At 33.5% G+C, this 19061-nt stretch overlaps 1 protein-coding gene across 16 annotated transcripts in view; it reads right to left on the bottom strand.

Moving 5' to 3' along the window:
• Positions 1 to 19061, bottom strand: part of inaE (inactivation no afterpotential E) — a 115804-nt gene that overhangs the window by 26591 nt on the left and 70152 nt on the right. For 15 of the 16 annotated variants that reach the window (XR_010953263.1, XM_067786215.1, XM_067786212.1 and 12 more), the window contains 5 exons: positions 15264 to 15368; positions 15114 to 15182; positions 13633 to 13691; positions 12502 to 12525; positions 1358 to 1490 (listed from right to left, as the gene is read on the bottom strand). Coding sequence is in view for 15 of the 16 variants with exons in the window: in XM_067786215.1 (XP_067642316.1) it covers positions 1358 to 1490; positions 12502 to 12525; positions 13633 to 13691; positions 15114 to 15182; positions 15264 to 15368 (390 nt within the window). In the remaining variant the exon portion in view is untranslated. The remainder of the gene's footprint in view (positions 1 to 1357; positions 1491 to 12501; positions 12526 to 13632; positions 13692 to 15113; positions 15183 to 15263; positions 15369 to 19061) is intronic. The other variant, XM_067786219.1, reaches the window with a different exon arrangement.

Genomic DNA, 19061 nt, shown 5'->3' with positions numbered 1-19061 from the left:
ATATTTCCTGGCATAGGAAAAATTTGTGTACCAAATTTTATTACGATCCGTTAATTTTTCTTCTAGTTATGACTTCCGAAACATAGAAAATTGCTTAGTCATAAAAGGGGCGGTGCCACGCCCATTTTTTTAAATTTGTAGTTTTTCCTATTTATTGTTTGATATAAAGCTCTTTTTTGCAAAGATATAGCTTATTTTATTCGTCCACGACCCTTTTTAAAATCTTTTATATAAAAGTGGGCGTAGTCCTTAACCGATTTCGTTAATTTTTCCTCAAATCATTCCTTATAGTAAAGGCAACCTCTCTGCCGAATTTTGTTACGATAGGTTTAACGATTTTTGATTTATGATTAATAATATTTGTAAAATTTATTTTATCATAAGTGGGCGGTGCTACGCCCATTTTGAAAAATTTTTCCAAATTTTTATCAATAGTCTCAATATCAGTCCACATGTCAAATGTCACCATTCTAGGTGTATTATTTACTAAATTATTATATTATATATATAAAAAGTGGGGGTGGTTATCATCCGATTTCGCTCATTTTCAATACCAATCTATTCTGGGCCCAGATAAGCTAGTGTACCAAATTTGGTGAAGACATCTCAATATTTACTCAAGTTATCGTGCTAACGGACGGACGGACGGACGGACGGACGGACGGACGGACATGACTCAATCAAATTTTTTTTCGATACTGGTAATTTTGATAAATCTATCTCGATTCCTTTATACCTGTACAACCAACCGTTATCCAATCAAAGTTAATATACTCTATGTGCAGAGCACGCTGAGTATAAAAAAGAAACCCTCTCCTTTTATTTACTTATACATAACTCACTTGAAATTTCAATATAATTTTTAGGGGATTACATCAAAAATAGACTTCACTGCTTCTATGCGTATGGTCCAATTTAAGTCATTTGCGAACATTGAAAAGTAAAATAATTAAGTATAATTCACACTTTTATTGGCAGAAAATATATTTTTTCAGTTACTGCCTGCTTCCTGAAATATGACTTTATTGAAGACTTCACTTAGGTACGACCTTATCAATAGAATGTTTGAGATATGTAAGTCTAGGTAAGTCTTAAGAAAACTTTTAAGCACCCACTTTTTCATTAGGACATATAGTCATGTCATACTTATGTTTACTAAGTACATGATAGTTATGCGTGCATGGATGTTTTTTATAAACATAGGCAAGCATAGTTTTAACTAACAGTCAAAAAACTTAAAAAATTATTACACTACAAATATAATGCTTTAAATAGTGATGGACTTATGTACGTATGTATTTTAGGAAGAATTACTACTCAACGACGAGTTACTGCCTTCTTCGATGCCAGAAATTACCTTTTTTAGTGCCGCCAATACTTTATCGGGCATATGATCCTGCAACATTACAGGCGATATGAGAACCTCATCAAAATCAAAAGTATCTGCCCATATAGCTTGATAGACTGGTTCGTGAGTTTTTAGAACACTTCTGTAATTGTAAAATACAATAAATAATTAATGCAAAATGATAACGCAGCAAATGATATAATAAGTATTTATATATAGAATTAGACTACCTCAAACTTCATTAAAAACCATTGAGGTAGGAACGTATATTTGGATATGTCTAGCAAATTCAGCCACCCACACAACCAATGACCGCAAAATAATCAAAAGTGGTTATTTTTGCAGTAATTGTCAACTAACTACTATAATCAACTAATAGCCGTGTTTTGTTATACACGCGTGTACGTTTACGTTTGCGCGTAAAAAGCGCCTATCCTCGCTTAGATAATGCTTAGGAGACCCATCCTGCAGCAGTGGTTAAATAGCTAGCTACAGCCACAGGGTGTACCGAAAAGCAGAGACACAACCCTCTGATGGCCATAGGGTATAACATATAGCTGAATCAGTTGCGATGAATTGTGGACACACATAGAATACATAGAATTAGTGTAGAGGGTGAAACATGGACACAAATTTCAGTTACATCTGAGCATAATGCGTATTGAAATTTAGTAGTACTAATTTTATACGTAGGTATTTCAGAGGTGTATTTAAAGTTTGTCGCTTAGCAGTCCTTATAAAGTTTAAGCGTAAACGTATTCGTCGCCTGGTTAAACGATTGTTGTATGTGAAAATTGGGCCAAACTGAGCTAATAATGCAGTTATACTAATCTCACCAATGCAGTTATACTAATATCTCCTTTGGTTTTCGAGATATTCGGTAAAATTTTGTCGTATATGCCAGGTCACAAGCGCTTTAGTAGCATTTTGTCGTATAATTTTAAAGTTTCCGCACATGCGACAATTTTTCATAGAAATTGAATGAATATAATTCTTAATAAAAAATTGTTGTATGTGCGAAATCAGCTAACACACAAAGTTTGCATCTTGCTTAGTAAAAATATGTCGTATGTATTATTGAAAATGCATTGAGCGTAATAGTGTTAGTGTTAATCGCGATGTCGAGGCGTGCGGATGAATCTCCTGCACCTTATGTGCAGCAAGAAATTTACGAGTAAGTATTTCGTTTGAAATTAATAGTACCTATTAATTAAAAAAAAAAATCGATCTAGCCTGGAAAACGAAATTCTCGGATATTGCGATGGGACTGACTTTTCTTCAGATGATTTAGAAAATGATCCGAGTTATGTTCCAGAAAATAAATCCTCGTTAAAAAATTACTACGAAACGGCATGTAGCGCAATTCTTTCTTCGCCCGAAAAAAATGGAAGTGTGTTACGTAAGTTGCCATCGGATTATAGCAGCGGTTGTAAGTAATTTTGCGTTTAATTTTAGTTCCCGTTCTAAAGTTCTTACTTTTAAATTTCCAATTAAATACTTTCAGCTAATTCCGCATCTCCTTTGCCTCGAAAAAGAAAACGAAACACTGAATTGTGGAAGCAAAATATACGAAAGAGCCTTCACGATCGTGGATTGCCTTTTGTTAACAGTAAAGGATTGGAAAGGCCAGGAAGAACCATTGGTTCCGGATGCGCTAAATCGTGCTTTTACATGTGTACAACTAAAATATCCTCAGATGAAAGGAAGAGTATTAATTCCCGATTCTGGAGCTTAAACTCATCAGAGAAGCAAATATTTTATGGTAATTTTGTAAAGAAGACATCAGTTAAGCGCAGAAGAGCAAACCCCAAGAATCAGGATGAACCAAGAAACAAAAGTAGATTTCATTTTTATTTTAAACCAAATAACAAAACCGTGCAAGTGTGCAAAAAGTATTTCTTAAATACTCTAGGAATTTCTGATCGAGTTATTTATTATTTTTTTGCGAAGCATTATGAAGTTAATACTGTAGAGTCGCAATCGAAACTTAAAAATTGTGGAAAAAAACCTACAGAGGAAAGTCGAATTATAGGGGTGAAAAATCACATTTCAAGCTTCCCGACGGTCGACTCCCAATACTGCAGATCAAATACTTCAAGGAAATATTTGGAAGCCCATTTGAGCTTACAAAAAATGTATGACTATAGGAAAGTATTTAATACCATCTTTAACTTATCTTTCTACGCACCAAGAAAGGATATTTGTGATAAGTGTCACATTTTTAAAGTAAATGCGGGTAAAGTATCTGAAGCCGAGATTCAACTACATCAAAATCATTTGGACGAAAAAATATTTACCAAAGCGGAACGCGATACCGATCTTCAAAATATTGATAATAATTCCCCAGTATTAATATATGATTTAGAAAATGTATTTACCCTTCCGAAAATGTTTTGCGTCTAGTTTTTATTATAAACGTAAACTGTCCGTATACCATCTTACTGGTACCCTTGTTATTCCCGGTCACGCAAAAGTTACATACTGTGCCTTATGGAACGAAACTTTGAGCGGACGCAGTGAAAAGATATTGCCAGTGCCTTAATTAAAATATTAAAAAAGGTTGTCGCTGACCATCCTAATTTGAACAGCATTACACTTTGGAGTGATTCATGCGTTCCACAAAATAGAAATCGTGTACTTCTACTGCATTACTTCAATTTATTCATGACAATCCAGAGATAGAAGAAGTTAAGCAAAAATTTAGTGAGCCAGGGCATTCAAGCTTACAGGAAGTTGACTGCGTTTATAGTGCCATTGAGAAGTATTTGCGGAACCTGGAAATTCCAAGCCAAATTTCTTTAATAAGGCTGCTTAAGAACATGACTTTCCCAAATATAAAATTAAGCATATTACAAATGTCTGAATTAGACTTCAAATGTTATTCCATTAAATCAGAAAATTTGAATTTCAAAGACGTTCAATTTTTCAAATGCAAATCTTTGAGCTACTCAAAGTCTGACTTGTTTAAAATTGGTGTTAAGACATTATTTAAACAAGTAAACTATAGTACCGTAGATCTAAGAAAAAATAAAACTAGATACTCAAATATATTGAGTATGTGGAGACAAGAACATAAGCTTGTTCCCAAAAAAGAACTTGATTTGAATAAAATTAAGGACTTAAAAAGTTGCATTCCATTTTTGGAAAGAGAAGAAGACAAATCTTTTTATAAAACCATATTAAAAATGTAATTAAAATGCGATCTCATCTATATGTACCTACTTTATATTATTTTTAACGTTGATTTGTTAAGTTTTTTGTACTGAAGCTAAATTGAATTCCTTTGTTTACTCAAATTGGATAAACTATTTTTTTTATGTTTACTTTAATGTTGTTATTATACGTATAAAATGTATTTTGATTTTAAATAAAGCTGAATAAAACGTTTTCATTCACGTAATTTTTACAAATGCTGGCAGTAATTTGTCGCATGTGCATGGAACGACCACAACCATGTTGTGAAATGTAACATACGATAAAATGTGTCTAAACAAAACCTGCAATAAATGTTTCATTGTTTGTGCAAAATTGGTTTCTGTCTTAAATTTTGGTATTTCCTTAAGCTAGAAATAACATATACAATTTTCAAGAAAATCTACCGTAAGGTTTTCGAGAAAACGCGTTTTAAACTTCAATCGCGTTTTCCCACGCCATTTTGTACAAAAAAGCAATAGAATATATTGCCGCAGTGTTATATCTTTTTGAGTGAAGTGCTTTCATAATTGTAAGTGTGTTTTTGTCGTTCTTTTGGCCAATTCCCTGCCGTGGCCACCGAGTTTTGTTAAAACGGTTTCCTGCACGAATATAGTTGACATTTTCTGAATTTTAAGGATGCTAATTTCATTGCACTGGCCTAAAATACTTTATAAAGGTTTATTTATTCTTTCCGCAAGGATTGTTTACGTTTTCGCTTCACCTTCCTCTACGCCGCCAGCTTGCTTTGGCATATAACTGGACCCAACGAATAGACACAAATTATAGCTGTCTATAATAATGGAATCAATAGCCGCGGCGGAAAAGCAACGCATACGAAAATTGCCAGGCGAGAATGGAAAGGCAAATATTGCGAGATTTGTGTAATCCATTTGAGATGAGTGACGAATTGTAAGAAATTTAACTTAAAAGTGGTAAAGCTTAATGACTTATTTTCTTATTTAGGTTCAAAAAAAACTTTCGACTTAACAAGGATGCTTTCAAGTATGTGTTAGATACTTTTGCGGGGCAAATACGTCCAAGGACTTCGACATCGACATGTTGTTTTTGACCTGGAAACATATAAAAAAACAATCGTCATCAAGCCTTTTACGTTTCTTAACAAGTTTTACTTACATTTTTGTAAAAATTCCTGTTATAAATTAATAAAAAAAAATAAAAGGAAAATTTTTCCGCCAACTAATTTGCAACTTAAAAAAACCGAACTACGATCGAAATGCAGAATACACAAAATCGAACGATTCGAAGTTGGATCGAACGAGATTGGAACACAGAATACCAAAATTGCCAAATCGAAAAAATTCCAATCCAAGTCGAAATGCAGAATAGGGCTGATTATTACGTTTCCACCGAATACAAACTGCAGAGTTGGCAAACACGGAGCTTGGGTTCACTGGAAACGTAGTAGAAGGGAACATTCTCAACAAAATTAAACTCGCACTGAAAAACCGGGCATTAGAAAAAACAACTAACATGCATGGTTAGTTATTATACTTCTAAAAATAGCAAAAAGAGAAACTACATCATTGCTGAAACTAACTTTTTTACTAGAAACAATCCCGTTGTTTTTAAAGTTAGTTACTCTCTCACTGATATCTAATTTTTTATGGTTTCAGAGGCTTAGTCCGAGAAATTCGATATAGGACCAACCATTAAATATTTGATCAGTGACGTAGTGAGGTTTTCTTGCGCCCGGGGAAAAATATTTATTTTATAATAAGTCAAAATCTGTTTTAATTTGCTGAATGAAAGTTCGCAGCTAGCAATTCATGCTGAGATAGCAAGAGTATTTGAAGTACCACTCGCAAGTTTGGAAATAAAAGTAAGTAGTTTCTTTTCTACTGGAAGTAATATTTTGCAGTCACATATTTCGATAAAAAGTTCTGTTCCATCGAAATCTGTATTATAAAATTCACCCAAGTTCTCACAATTTCTTTCTAAGTCGTTATTATCCTTGTCTAACAAATTTCCAACGTCTAAGAGAAATCTAAATTTAAAATTAAGGTCATTTAGTCGTGTAAATCTTGTACGTATTTCTTGTTGGAGACGATCGAGAATACTTTTCAAACCGCGAGAAATTTCACATTCTGCAGAAAGACCAACATCTATCCGATTCTCCGGGCATATTGCGGCGCATTCTTACACGGTTTACTGTATCATATTTTGCAACAGAATTGTAGCTTCGCTTCTGGTGTCACTTGTGGTGTTAGTGACCTCTGCTAATTTTTCTAAGTGTTCTACTACATTCACTAGCCCATCGACGATAACGCGAACCGCTTGCATTCTGGCACTCCATCGTGTTTCAGATTCACGTTTGACAGTTTTTGTTAAAGTATTTTTTAATAATTCCCATCGTAACGTTGAACGTGAGAAAAAAAGATATATGTTTTCAATTATTCCGCAATCTGTCGCAAGTGTTCCGGATATATGCATGCATTTTTTAGTATAGAAACATTTTTCCAGAAATCTGTTATAATAAAAGTACAAATTATCCAGGAAGTTCTGCTTTGCGGACCCTGTGAGTAGCGCCCGGTGCAAGATGCCCCCCTCACTACGCCTCTGTATTTGATGCCAACACAACAATTTTATAAATTTTTTGGATGTGTGGAAGGACTGCTTGAGATTTATTTTCATGCGGGTAAGTACATAAAGAAATGCTGAAAGTAGAAGTGTCAGCCTATCGATAGCCCTATAATTAAACGCTATAGTGCAGGTTTCAGATAAGACACAAGTTTAATCGTAGTTGAGAAGCCAAAAGTTTTGTGATAAAAGTAAGAGGTTCGTGTATTAAAATTAAAAAAGTTTATTTTACTCTATGGCGCTGTTTTGCTTTTCATCGACCCAATGATGATGTATGTATGCCGTCTCAAGCACTCATCAAAGTTTATGCTCCAAATATATGCATATCCTACGCGGTTATTATCCCGTCCGTATTTGTACATTAGGGTGGTCCTTATCCTTTTTTCTAATGTCATCATTTCAGATGGCAATTCCTAGGCCAAAAATATTACCTTAATTTTCGTCCGTACTTATTGGAGACGGTTAACGGGTGTAACACAAGGGTCAATTTTAAGACTGCTACATACAGACCCAAAAAATTTAATTTTAACTTTTTAATTTTAGATACTGAGACTCGACAATACTATAGTTGGCGATATCACATGTAACTTTTGGTCCCGCTTGGAAATTGTTAAGAGGTGTTGTAGAGGGGCTAAGCTCAGATTACCATGTAACCACTCAATATACTCAAATTTGAGCTTTAACCACAGTGCGACACCCCTAAATCGTTTCAAAGCAGAACCAAAACTAATATGTAATATCGGCAAATATAGTATCACCGATTTTGGGTATTAAAAAACTAAGATATATAAATTTCATTTTGGAAATCTCGCAGAACAAGCTTACCTTTAAGGGTGATACCCCTTAACCGTGTCCGATCGGGACCAAAATTTATATGTGATAATTTGGCTTAGGTCCTTATCATCATTTAAAGGGGTGGGACTAAAAAAACTGTAATCAACGTCACTAAGCGGTGGTGAGGTTATCGACAGTTTGACACCTCTTCTAAGTATTGCGGGAACCATTAATGGTCAGGGAGGAAAATTTTTGGCACGATGGTTTCCAGTGGAGTTCGCTATTCCATGCTTAACAATTTTTGTTGCTGTTGTATGCTTAGTTGTCATGCAAGTAGTAGATAAATGTTTTTCATGGATACACTATAACCTTACAAGGCATACATAAATTGAACTAACCATGGCTAAATATGTAAATAAAAAGTAATATTGCGTGCATAAAAAGAAAAAGGTTCATCCAGATGAATCTACACGGTAAACCCGCAACAATGAAAGCCAGATATCCTTTAAAGTGGTCCTTAATAAAAAACGGATTGCTATAAGTAGTATAATGAATTAAATAACGGCCAAAAACGTCAAGGCGTTTAAGCGCGAGCCGAGCAAAATGTACGAAAATTACATTACTTTGAAATCGATTTGAGAATGACTAGAGAAGCATTTCAATGTTATTTTCATTTTATCGAATCTGATAAAGAGTCACACTATCTTGTAATTTTCTCGTTTACGGTTTTTGTAATATGGCTTTATGCCTATTCGATATATACATAGCTTCAATGTTTGTTGGGATACCATATATAGCACATCAATATCATTTCGAAGTTATGAGTACAACCGGACTTCAAAATTAAATACCTACGGAACTATACACTCAATTAATAATTTTTCGCGTTTCCTGAACATTGCCATTTTTTGAGTTGATCGGAGTTTTGATCTACATACATATGTAGGTGTGCGATATGTTCTTCTATAAATATTATATATATATGTATAGGGAAATTTCTGCAAGTTGTTTGCGAAACAACGTAAAAATTTGCTTATTATAACTCGAGTCAAAATATGCATATGTCCAAATTGTTATGTTATTGCGTGTTTTTCAAATGAATACATATTTTGTGTGGTAATAATAATAATTTCGTCGATGCATTGCAAAACCATCAATCGCAAAACCACTCGAAAACAACCATGTGTCAAACTTGAGATCTCTTAGCTCTGAGCTCAGTGCATCCGAAAAAATTATAGTTTCATATTTGAAAATATATTTTGTAAAATAACGGTTAAGTTTGTTTGGAGTCCAAAATTGCATCTACGCTCTTCCACTTATATAATAAAGCACCTAACGGGGAAAATTGGCCCATGGATTTCGAGAACGTATTCGAAATACCAGGTATTCAGATTTTGTTTACTCGACTAGACCTAAAACTTGAGATATGTCTCGTAAAGAATATATCTTCAATGTCATATAGTGCTATTCATTGAGAAAAAATTGTCGCGTCGGTTATGTCGAATCCGAAACCGTCTTTAGCTTATATCCAGCGTTTTAAAAGATATTATAGATTTCGTAAATCTACGGGCATAAGGCCCTTCTTTCACCTTCAGTCTCTCATTTAAGGAACATACAAATTTTGTTGCGTCCGAACCACATTATCAGGCTTGGTCAGTGTAGCAGATGTAGGAGGTGCGGTTTGGAGGAGGAAACGATCGAGCAAGTGTTGTGCTCGTACCCTGCGCTTGCCTAGCTAAGGCTCCCGCTATTAGGAGTGATACAGCTGCCAGAACTCGAAGCAGCAAGTGGCATAGGTCCTAGAAAGCTTCTAGTATTTGCCAAGAGGACGGAGTTATTTTATAACGTAGGTCCTGGTTTTTCAGTTTGGTCGTTAAATAAACTTCTAGTAACACGACGGACTCATTCAGTCTATGTGAGATTCTCATGGACCGGCTAATTCAACCTAACCTAACCTAAAATGATAGGTTTTGGGAACTTTTCTTCGATATCAAAATAAGCAATTCAGCTATAAATTCCTCACTTTTCTTTACAGCTGGTATATCTCCTATTTTGAATAACTTTGCTTATTCTATTGGGCACGGAATTGATTTATTTTTTTATTCTCTCGGTTTTCTTCTCTCTAGTTCCTTTTATTCTTCTCCATCCCTAATCCCAGTCCCAGTTCCAGTGCCACAGTTGTGAAAAATAAATAAGATCCGATTCTCAAACCTACCCAATATGGTCACGAAATTTCATGACTTCGGTCAAGCCGTTTCGAAAGAAATTAACCACAAACAATTCGGTCTGTTTTTTCTTTTATCAATACAGAATTTTGGTGCAATTTCTTTGAAATTTGGCTTAGGGGTACTTCCTTGACACGCTAATTATTTGGAAATCTATTGCTATAAATCGCACTTAGGAGAAAGGGAAGGAGAAGATAAGTAAAGCCAGGATGCGGGAGAATAAGAAAAGCGGGAGTACAATTAGAGAAAGTGTTAGGAGAGGAAGCCAGAGAATAGACGGAGATGAAGAAAATAAAGAGTGGTCGGGGGAGAGGAAAGAAAGTGGGAGTAGAAAAATAAAACGGAGAAGCGAAAATGGTAAGGTACAGAATAGAGCGAGGGACCAAACATTGAAAGGACGAGGGAGAGGCAGGAAGATAAAACAATTTTTTTGCAGAAGCCTTAATATGACAAAACCCTCTGTTTACTGAGAGATTAGATGTATAGCAGGGAAGAGTATTGTCATGCAGGAGAATGTCTTAAGTATCTATCTATATCTTATTATAAAAAAGATTGCCAATCTAAAAATTGTAACTGCATTAGTTTCACATAGTTTTGTAGACGTTTATAAAAAACGAGGATATTGAAGTTGGTCGGTAAGGTGAAGTGGGTATTTTAACGGGAGGAGGAATAGGAGTGGCGGCCACCGTGGTGTCATGGTAGCGCGCTCCACCTACCACACCGTATGCCCTGGGTTCACACCCCGGGCAAAGCAACGCCAAAATTTTAGAAATAAGGTTTTTCAATTAGAACGAAATTTTTCTAAGCGGGGTCGCCCCTCGGCAGTGTTTGGCAAGCGCTCCGGGTGTATTTCTGCCATGAAAAGCTCTCAGTGAAAACTCATCTGCCTTGCAGATGCCGTTTGGAGTCGGCATAAAACAAGAGGAGCACGACGCTAATTGGAAGAGGAACTCAGCCTTAGATCTCTTCGGAGGTTATCGGGCCTTACATTTATTTTTTTTTTAGGAATAGGAGTGCGAGCGGAAGTGGGAATGGGTTTGGGAGGGCGAAAAACGGAATAAAGGATGGAGACAAAAAAAAAAGAAGAAAACTGGAAGATAAATTAGAAAAGAATGGAATAGAGAGTGAAGAGGAGAAGTGAGGTCATCTCTTTAAATGTAGGCAAACAAATTTTCGCGCATTTTAGTATAAGTAAACCAAATTGTTAATACAGTAGTCGCTCACAAATTAAAACCTTTAGTAATTAGAATATCCAGAAATTAGAATCAACTTTTTAAATACATTACACGATCTGAATTTTCCATTCTAATTTCTGAGCGAATTTTGTTTTTTGTTGCAAAATAGACATGAAAAGGGGAATCCCCAATTTATTCATGTTACGCTTAGTCGTTGGATTTTCGTCGCGGTTCTGTGCAGTTTTTGTTAGTTTTTGTGTGAAATTCGATACGCCTGCACGTGTTTTGGCATTGTTTGTTTAAAAGTAAAAGTAATTCGCTGAAATGCCAAATAAACGTAAGAAAAATACATTCTCGTTGGAAACCAAAGTTCAGATCTTGGAAAAGCTTGACAAAGGTGTTCAAGGAAAGCGGTTAGCCCTATAATTTGATGTGGCGCCATCTGCAATCAGCTATATCAAATCGAATAAATCATCAATTTTAAACGCTGTTTCTAATACCTATCATGAGGCTAACAAAAAATCATTGCACATCGCTGAATATTAGTTATGAAGTTTTTGATTCATTTTTGGCTTTTTTAATGTAATTCTATCGATCTTTTATGTATTTTTAAATGAAAAAATATATTTATTGTAATTGGAGTTTTTGTTTTTTGGATCTTTTTTTGATTTAGCGTATATATGTATATTTAATAAAAAAGCATGTGATATGTTTTTATGAACAAAATTGAATAAGACACAATTTCATTGTAGTTTTTTTAATGCAAATTTACTTAATTTTTAAGGTTTTATACAAATAAAAAAACGTCGAGGAATTAGAATTTTTCAGAAATTAGAATCACGCTAAAAACAAAGTGGTTTTAATTTGTGAGCGTCTACTGTATTACCACACAAAATTTGTATTCATTTGCAAAATCTGGCAGTGCTTCAGAACAAAATCTGTGTACGCCTATTATTTTGTCCATAAGTGTATGTATTTATATGTATATAACGGCATAACGAGTCGAAGTTTAAGGCGCGAGTTTGGATGTCTGTAGGTTGTAATTCCACGTGAGCAGAGACGAGGGTCTACGCTAGTACTGTGATAAGATTGAATAGAAATTTATGTAAATCATGCAAGAAATTAAAGTCATGCATTTAGGTATATATTGTAATTTTAAGTTATATGTTGATGGAGCACTTCCTACCTCCAACCGCTGTCGTATTTTTTCCTGAAATATTATAATATTTATTTAATTTATATTCTTTCCATAAGAACAGGAAATATTACATACTACAAATCGACAACTGAGTGGAATATTTTGCTCTATCTCTGCCGTAGCATAAATTTAATAGATCTTTGGCTGAGACAGGGCGTTTACGAAAAACATTGTAACATTTGGTATTTTGAAACAAATTCTGATTCACGTGGTTCTTCAATAAAATTCTGAAAAAGGGAATTTTTCAAAAAATCTGGTCTAGAATTCGTTTAAAAAATGTGAAAGAGGGAGTTTTCGAACTGAAAGTTGATATAGGGAGGATGATACTCCACTCAAATGTCGAAATATGAATTGTCTTTATAATTGAAAATACGTATTTTCAAACAGGTCAATTATGGATTTTTATGCCACCTACCCTGAATAGCAAAATGAAGTAAGTAAAATAGAATGCACTCATTGTATTTATATATATTATATAATACAACACACCTATATATATGTATATATATATATATATATGTTTTCTAAAATTCTTTACTTTGGTGATGTAAATTTCTAATCTGTTCATAAAATCTTTTTCACTTTGTTGCTATCGCAACACTTTTGATTAAACCACAAATATGGACATATGTATGTACTTTGGACTGGGTCGATTTATTAACCGATATCGCGCCATCGATTTTTCGAAAGGATTTGGGCTCAGGAAAAAAAGTTCCACTACATATACCTAAAAAAATAAATTTTCGGGCCTGCGAAAAAAATGGCTAAAGGGTCAATTTTTAGACCAAAACACTCCCCAAAACCCAAAAAATATTTTTTTATTTTCAAAAAACTGTTGTAAAAACGTTGCTTATAATATTTTTTTGAAAAAAAGAAAGATTTTTTGGGTTTTGGGGAGTGTTTTGGTCGAAAAATTGACCCTCTCGCAATTTTTTTTTCGCGGGCTCTTTGTGTATGCGTAGTGGAACTTTTTTTCATGAGCCCAAATCCTATCGAAAAATCGATAGCGCGATATCGGTTAACTTTCGTCCATACAAATCAACCCAGGTTAATGTCTGTCTGTCTATACATTTGTAACTAGTATGTACGCCTGAAAATTTCATTTAAAATGTGACTTACTCTTCTGGTTTTGGGTGATGACGCACTATATGAATTATTCGCCCAGGAGGGTACAGCGGCTATAAAGAAGGAAAAATGTTGATTACAAAATAGTTTTTTAAATGTACCCAGTGACTGAATATTAACGACCTAGCACGAAGCAGATCAAAAGAAATGCTATAATTTTTTAATGATACGGCTCTGCTCAATACTCTGCTCATGTTCAGAGCCGGAGCAGTATCATATTTTTTACTGCAACTTCTACTCTGAAGTAGCAAATGCAAACACTGCACGTATCTCCTTGAAGTATTAATATGTGCACGACTTAACTTTAATTTAAATTCGCTTATTAATTGATAAAAATGGGAAGACTGGTGGCATACAAACATAACTAAAAGTTTACCTAAATTTTTCATTGGAAATAATTATATTTGCAAAATTAGTTATTTATACTAAAGGTATTTACAATGCAAAATGTCTCATTCGCTTCTCAAAATGAAGTTCCATGCAGATTTTGTTTGTCTTGTACACATTCGGAAATGTAATTTGGTCCTCAATATGATGACATTTGGCCGTGGTAAACCCTTTATAGATTCTTTATGCATAGCAGGCATTCAGCAATTTGATCGTATTTTCGCATTAAGCTGGAGACATTGGTGCTTTATCGGTAACCTTATAACAGCAGATTCGACCAATCTTATGAGAATCAATGCAATCGATTATTGCTGCCGCTAAGGTCGTAACCGTATCGTAGCCAACCAATTGGGTTTTGGTTTACCGTCGTAACGATAAACAGCTGATTACGTTAGGGATACGGATACAGCGATACGACATACGGCACCAATGACTCCGGCTTTAGCTATACAAATTTTGACAGCAAAACGCAATTTAGCGCGGCCGAATTTAAGTCCGAGTTAAAGTAGACATAGTCCTAACGCCATAGTCATAACCATATTTTTACTTATTCATATCAAAATGGCATCAGTTATTGGTGCCTTAACCTAAAAATTGTGAAAATTTCATAAAAATGAAGAAAACACAAAAAATTACAAACATATACCACAAAAAATAAGTACCTTAGTCAAAGCGTATCCAAAACAATAAATAAAATCTACAAAAAGTTAATAAATTCTCCAACATAAATATTTTTAGGTTATGGATATGGCGAAAAACTAAAAACCAATTGGTTGGCTATGATATGGTTATGGCTTTAGGGTTATGGTATGGCACCATTAAGGGCCAGTTAAACTTCCTTAACCTAACGCCATAGTCATAACCATACCCATATCCATAACCATCTCCATTGTGATGGATTAATGGTGCCATAACCTTAAAGAGCTGACATTTTCATAAAAATTAAGAAAACGCGAAAAATTACAAACATATACCACAAATAAATATTTCACCTCATTTTCAACCTTTGAATTAATGGAGTTAATTAATCACTTTGTATACTGAACGGCTCATATGGATTTGTATCAAACAAGATGACTCATGCTTACCTGATGCAAAGTCAGCGCAATTGAACTATCTGTAGGGTGTGCACTAGTGGAACGGGCTGTGTCCTTTTGCTTTTAAATTGGAAAAATTTGTAAAATACAAAAAAGTATTTAAACATATGCATATTTTTATTAAAGTCAATAATTTCATACCTCTTGATACTGGTTAATATGCGTGTCTTTTCCGGACATTTCTACAACAGATGTAGGCTCTGGTCCACATCCACAACAAATAACTGAGCAGGAAATGGTTTTCCACTGGATGCATAAATTAATAAATAATAGAAAAGAATTTCATATAGGTATTAGGAAAGCACATTTTTTCATTATTCCGCATTTTTCATATATAGATTCTAATTATTAAAAAAGCAAACATAATATTCTGAGATCTGCATTTTATAACGGTAGTGCTCAATGGCATAAAGGAATCTATAGAGATATATATTTCCTAGCATCAAAATTAATAGCATCGAAAAGAATTTGATACAGCCATATCCCGTCCGTGTCCTCATTAACACGATAACTAAAGAAAAAATTGAGATATCCTTACAAAATTTGGTATACTGACTTATCTGGACCCAGAATAGATTGGTATTGAGAATGGGCCAAATCGTTTTTAACCATGCCCACTTTGTCGGTATATATAAAAAATTTCGAAAAATGGAAATGGGCGTGGCACCGCCTACATTAATGAGAAGAACACTTGAAATTCTTTTAAGCCGCTCTGGCCATTATATATTTACTCAATAAAAATTAAGGAATCGGTTCTCCATCACCCACTTAAAAAAAATCGATATAAATTTTTTTTGTTGGTTTTTTGGCCTTTAGTTTGTAAAAATGTTTGTAAATTGTCGAGTTCGAGGCCATACAATATTAAATAACAAACAAAGAAAACTGTTTATTTGTATATGTTATATATTGTCGTTTTTATTTATCGATATTTCGACTTCAATTAGAAGTCATCTTCAGGACTAGAAATACAAAAATACAAGTATTATAATTATGTTTTTTATTATAATACTTGTATTTTTGTATTTCTAGTCCTGAAGATGACTTCTAATTGAAGTCGAAATATCGATAAATAATAACGACAATATATAACATATACAAATAAACAGTTTTCTTTGTTTGTTATTTAATATTGTATGGCCTCGAGCTCGACAATTTACAAACATTTTTAAAAATCGATATTGTAATTTCGAAAAATACGGTTATTCATTACCAAAGATAGATAAGGTTCTGAAACTTGTCTGACTATATGACTTAAATAAACAAATGTTTAATTTTGGATAATGGGCGTGGCATTTATAAGAAAGTTTTTAAGTTGTAAATCAAAAGCCGTTGAAGATATCATATGTACCCTCGAAAGGGCACCCTTGACTTTTGCAGGAGAGCGCGTGACAATTTTTTTTATCAGTTTTGTATTGTTTTCAAATTTCAGACAATATCACATCTTGAAATTTTAAATATTTTTTATTTTGCTAGCAAAAATTCCAAGTACGTTTCCTACGTGCTCCTAATCAAAAATGTCAAAAGTACACCACAAAAACATTTTTTTCACACTAACTTTGTAATAAACTTAGGTCCTTATAAATCTCTGAAGTTGTTGGAGTTAATAGAAGTAAATTTAATTTACATCATTCGAATAATCACCAAATCGCTTTCACAAGTTTCGTACACATTTGGTCCCCAAAATTGCATAACAAAAGGTAAAGAGGAGAAACGCGTAAAAGTTCACCAAAGTCTTAGGGATAACTATTCAACTTTATAAGGTTAAGTGAAACTGAAAAATTATTCTCAATGAAAATATTTCCCCTTTTTTACGTTGTAGAAAAGAGCAAAGTCAATGCTGCCCCAAAGTCACAGCTACGCCACTTTACCGTACCGATATTTCACCTCGGTATTGATATGATGTAGCAAAGTAGGAAAATTTAAAAATAATTTAACATTTTAGAAAAACTTCACCTGCTCATTCGTACGTATATACATATGTATGTGCATTGTTTTTTCTAGATTCTTGCCCCAAAGAAATTTTTTTCTGGCAACACTGCAGAGGAATTTTAAACATACTAGTATCAGTGATGGTACATAATTTTTGGGAAAATCCCTACTTGACGACAAAAAAATCCCCATTTTTCCCTACGCTCTTTAAATTTTCCCCTACGAAATTCCCCACTATTTTTTCAGTTATTTCCGAAAACAAACCCAAACCTGTTTAATTAAAAATGCAATGGTCTAATGTTTGGAACATTTATTATAAAAATAAATAATATATATGGGGTATTCCATCCCATTTCGACCAATTTTGAACTCGACCCCTTTAGAATTGGCTGAAAGTTTTTTTTTCTTTTTCTAGCTTACGAAAGACTTTTTTCAGAAGTTTTTCAAATTTTTTCATCCAACTCAAAAAAAGTTATGAATTTAAAAAAAAACACCGTTTTTGTTTTCAAAATGCTATAACTTTTTAAAAAATTGACGTTTGGGATCTTTTTTTTTAATTTGTTTTTAAATGTACTTTTCGGAAAAAATTCAAAAAAATTTTTAGTTTTTTTTTTTTTTGTAATTTTTCAGTTTTTCGAGATTTTTCGCATTTCGCCCTTTTTTTCTCATAAAAAGCTTCAATCAATTCTGCAATCATCCCCACTAATCCCGGAGTGGAGCGAGAATTTTTTTTTTTTTATTTAATTGAAAAATGGGGATGATTGCAGAATTGATTGAAGTTTTTTATGAGAAAAAAGGGCGAAATTCGAAAAATCCTGAAAAACTGAAAAATTACAAAAAAAAAACTTTAAAAATTTTTTTGAATTTTTTCCGAAAAGTACATTTAAAAACAAATTTAAAAAAAAAAAAGATCCCAAACGGTAAATTTTTGAAAAAGTTATAGCATTTTGAAAACAAAAACGGTGTTTTTTTTTTAAATTCATAACTTTTTTTGAGTTGGATGAAAAAATTTTAAAAACTTCTGAAAAACGTCTTTCGTAAGCTAGAAAAAGAAGAAAAACTTTCAGCCAATTCTAAAGGGGTCGGGTTCAAAATTGGTCGAAATGGGATGGAATACCCCATATACAAACAAAATATTGCGTTTTATGTATGCACATGTACATACATAGAAATAATAAGTGAATTCATTTCTTTTAGACTAGCATAGATACAGGTGTCATTCAATTAAGTTGTTAACTTTGTTATTTGGTTGAAAAACCAAAAAATGGAAAACAGAAACATGTAATTTTTTTAATCATAACACAAACAAAAAACATTAATGATGGTCGTAGAGCTGTGGAGCTGTCATGGTTTTAAAATACGATTCCTTGCATTGAAAATTGCAACAATTTAGATTTTCATCTTGCAAAAAAGATCGGATTATGCAAATAGAAGTTAAATTTTCATGACTTAACTTATTTTTTTTCTTCGTACGAACATCTGTAACTATAGAAAAAATTCTTTCGGAGTCTGCATTGGCATGTGGCAGAGTTAAGACATACTTGGCTATTTTTGATATATTAGGAAAAAGAAAATTGTCATTAAAGTTTTTCATTTTGATGATATTGCTCCAAAATTCTTCAGTGTCTATTCTCATAAGATTCTCCTTTTCATCGCTCTTAAAATTAAACTCAAAAGTGCTCCACTCTTGTTGAAGTGCGATAACATCTAAGTGTATTTTTTCACAAATATTTTTAAATGTAAAATTATTTTTGGCCCCTTTTACCCCCATTGCAACTTCACGACATAAAAATTTCATTTCTGTAAATATACCTGTTCCAAGAGGCAATCTTCGTTGTATTCCTTCTCAAGCAATAAATGTAAAACTGCAGGCAATCCATTCTGATTTTGCTTGCAGCCTCTTTCGGAATAGCAGATAATAGATCGTTGCATTCATGTCCAAAAAAACTTCCTCTATTGCTAGAGAAACGTGCGGTGATTTAACAGTACAATAAATATTAAGTTCTGACC

The sequence above is a fragment of the Eurosta solidaginis genome, chromosome 4 (assembly GCF_040869045.1).
Source record: "Eurosta solidaginis isolate ZX-2024a chromosome 4, ASM4086904v1, whole genome shotgun sequence".
NCBI classification, from domain to species: Eukaryota; Metazoa; Arthropoda; class Insecta; order Diptera; family Tephritidae; genus Eurosta; species Eurosta solidaginis.
The sequence above is the reverse complement of the archived record's forward strand: the minus strand, read 5'-3'. Positions and strand labels throughout refer to the sequence as shown.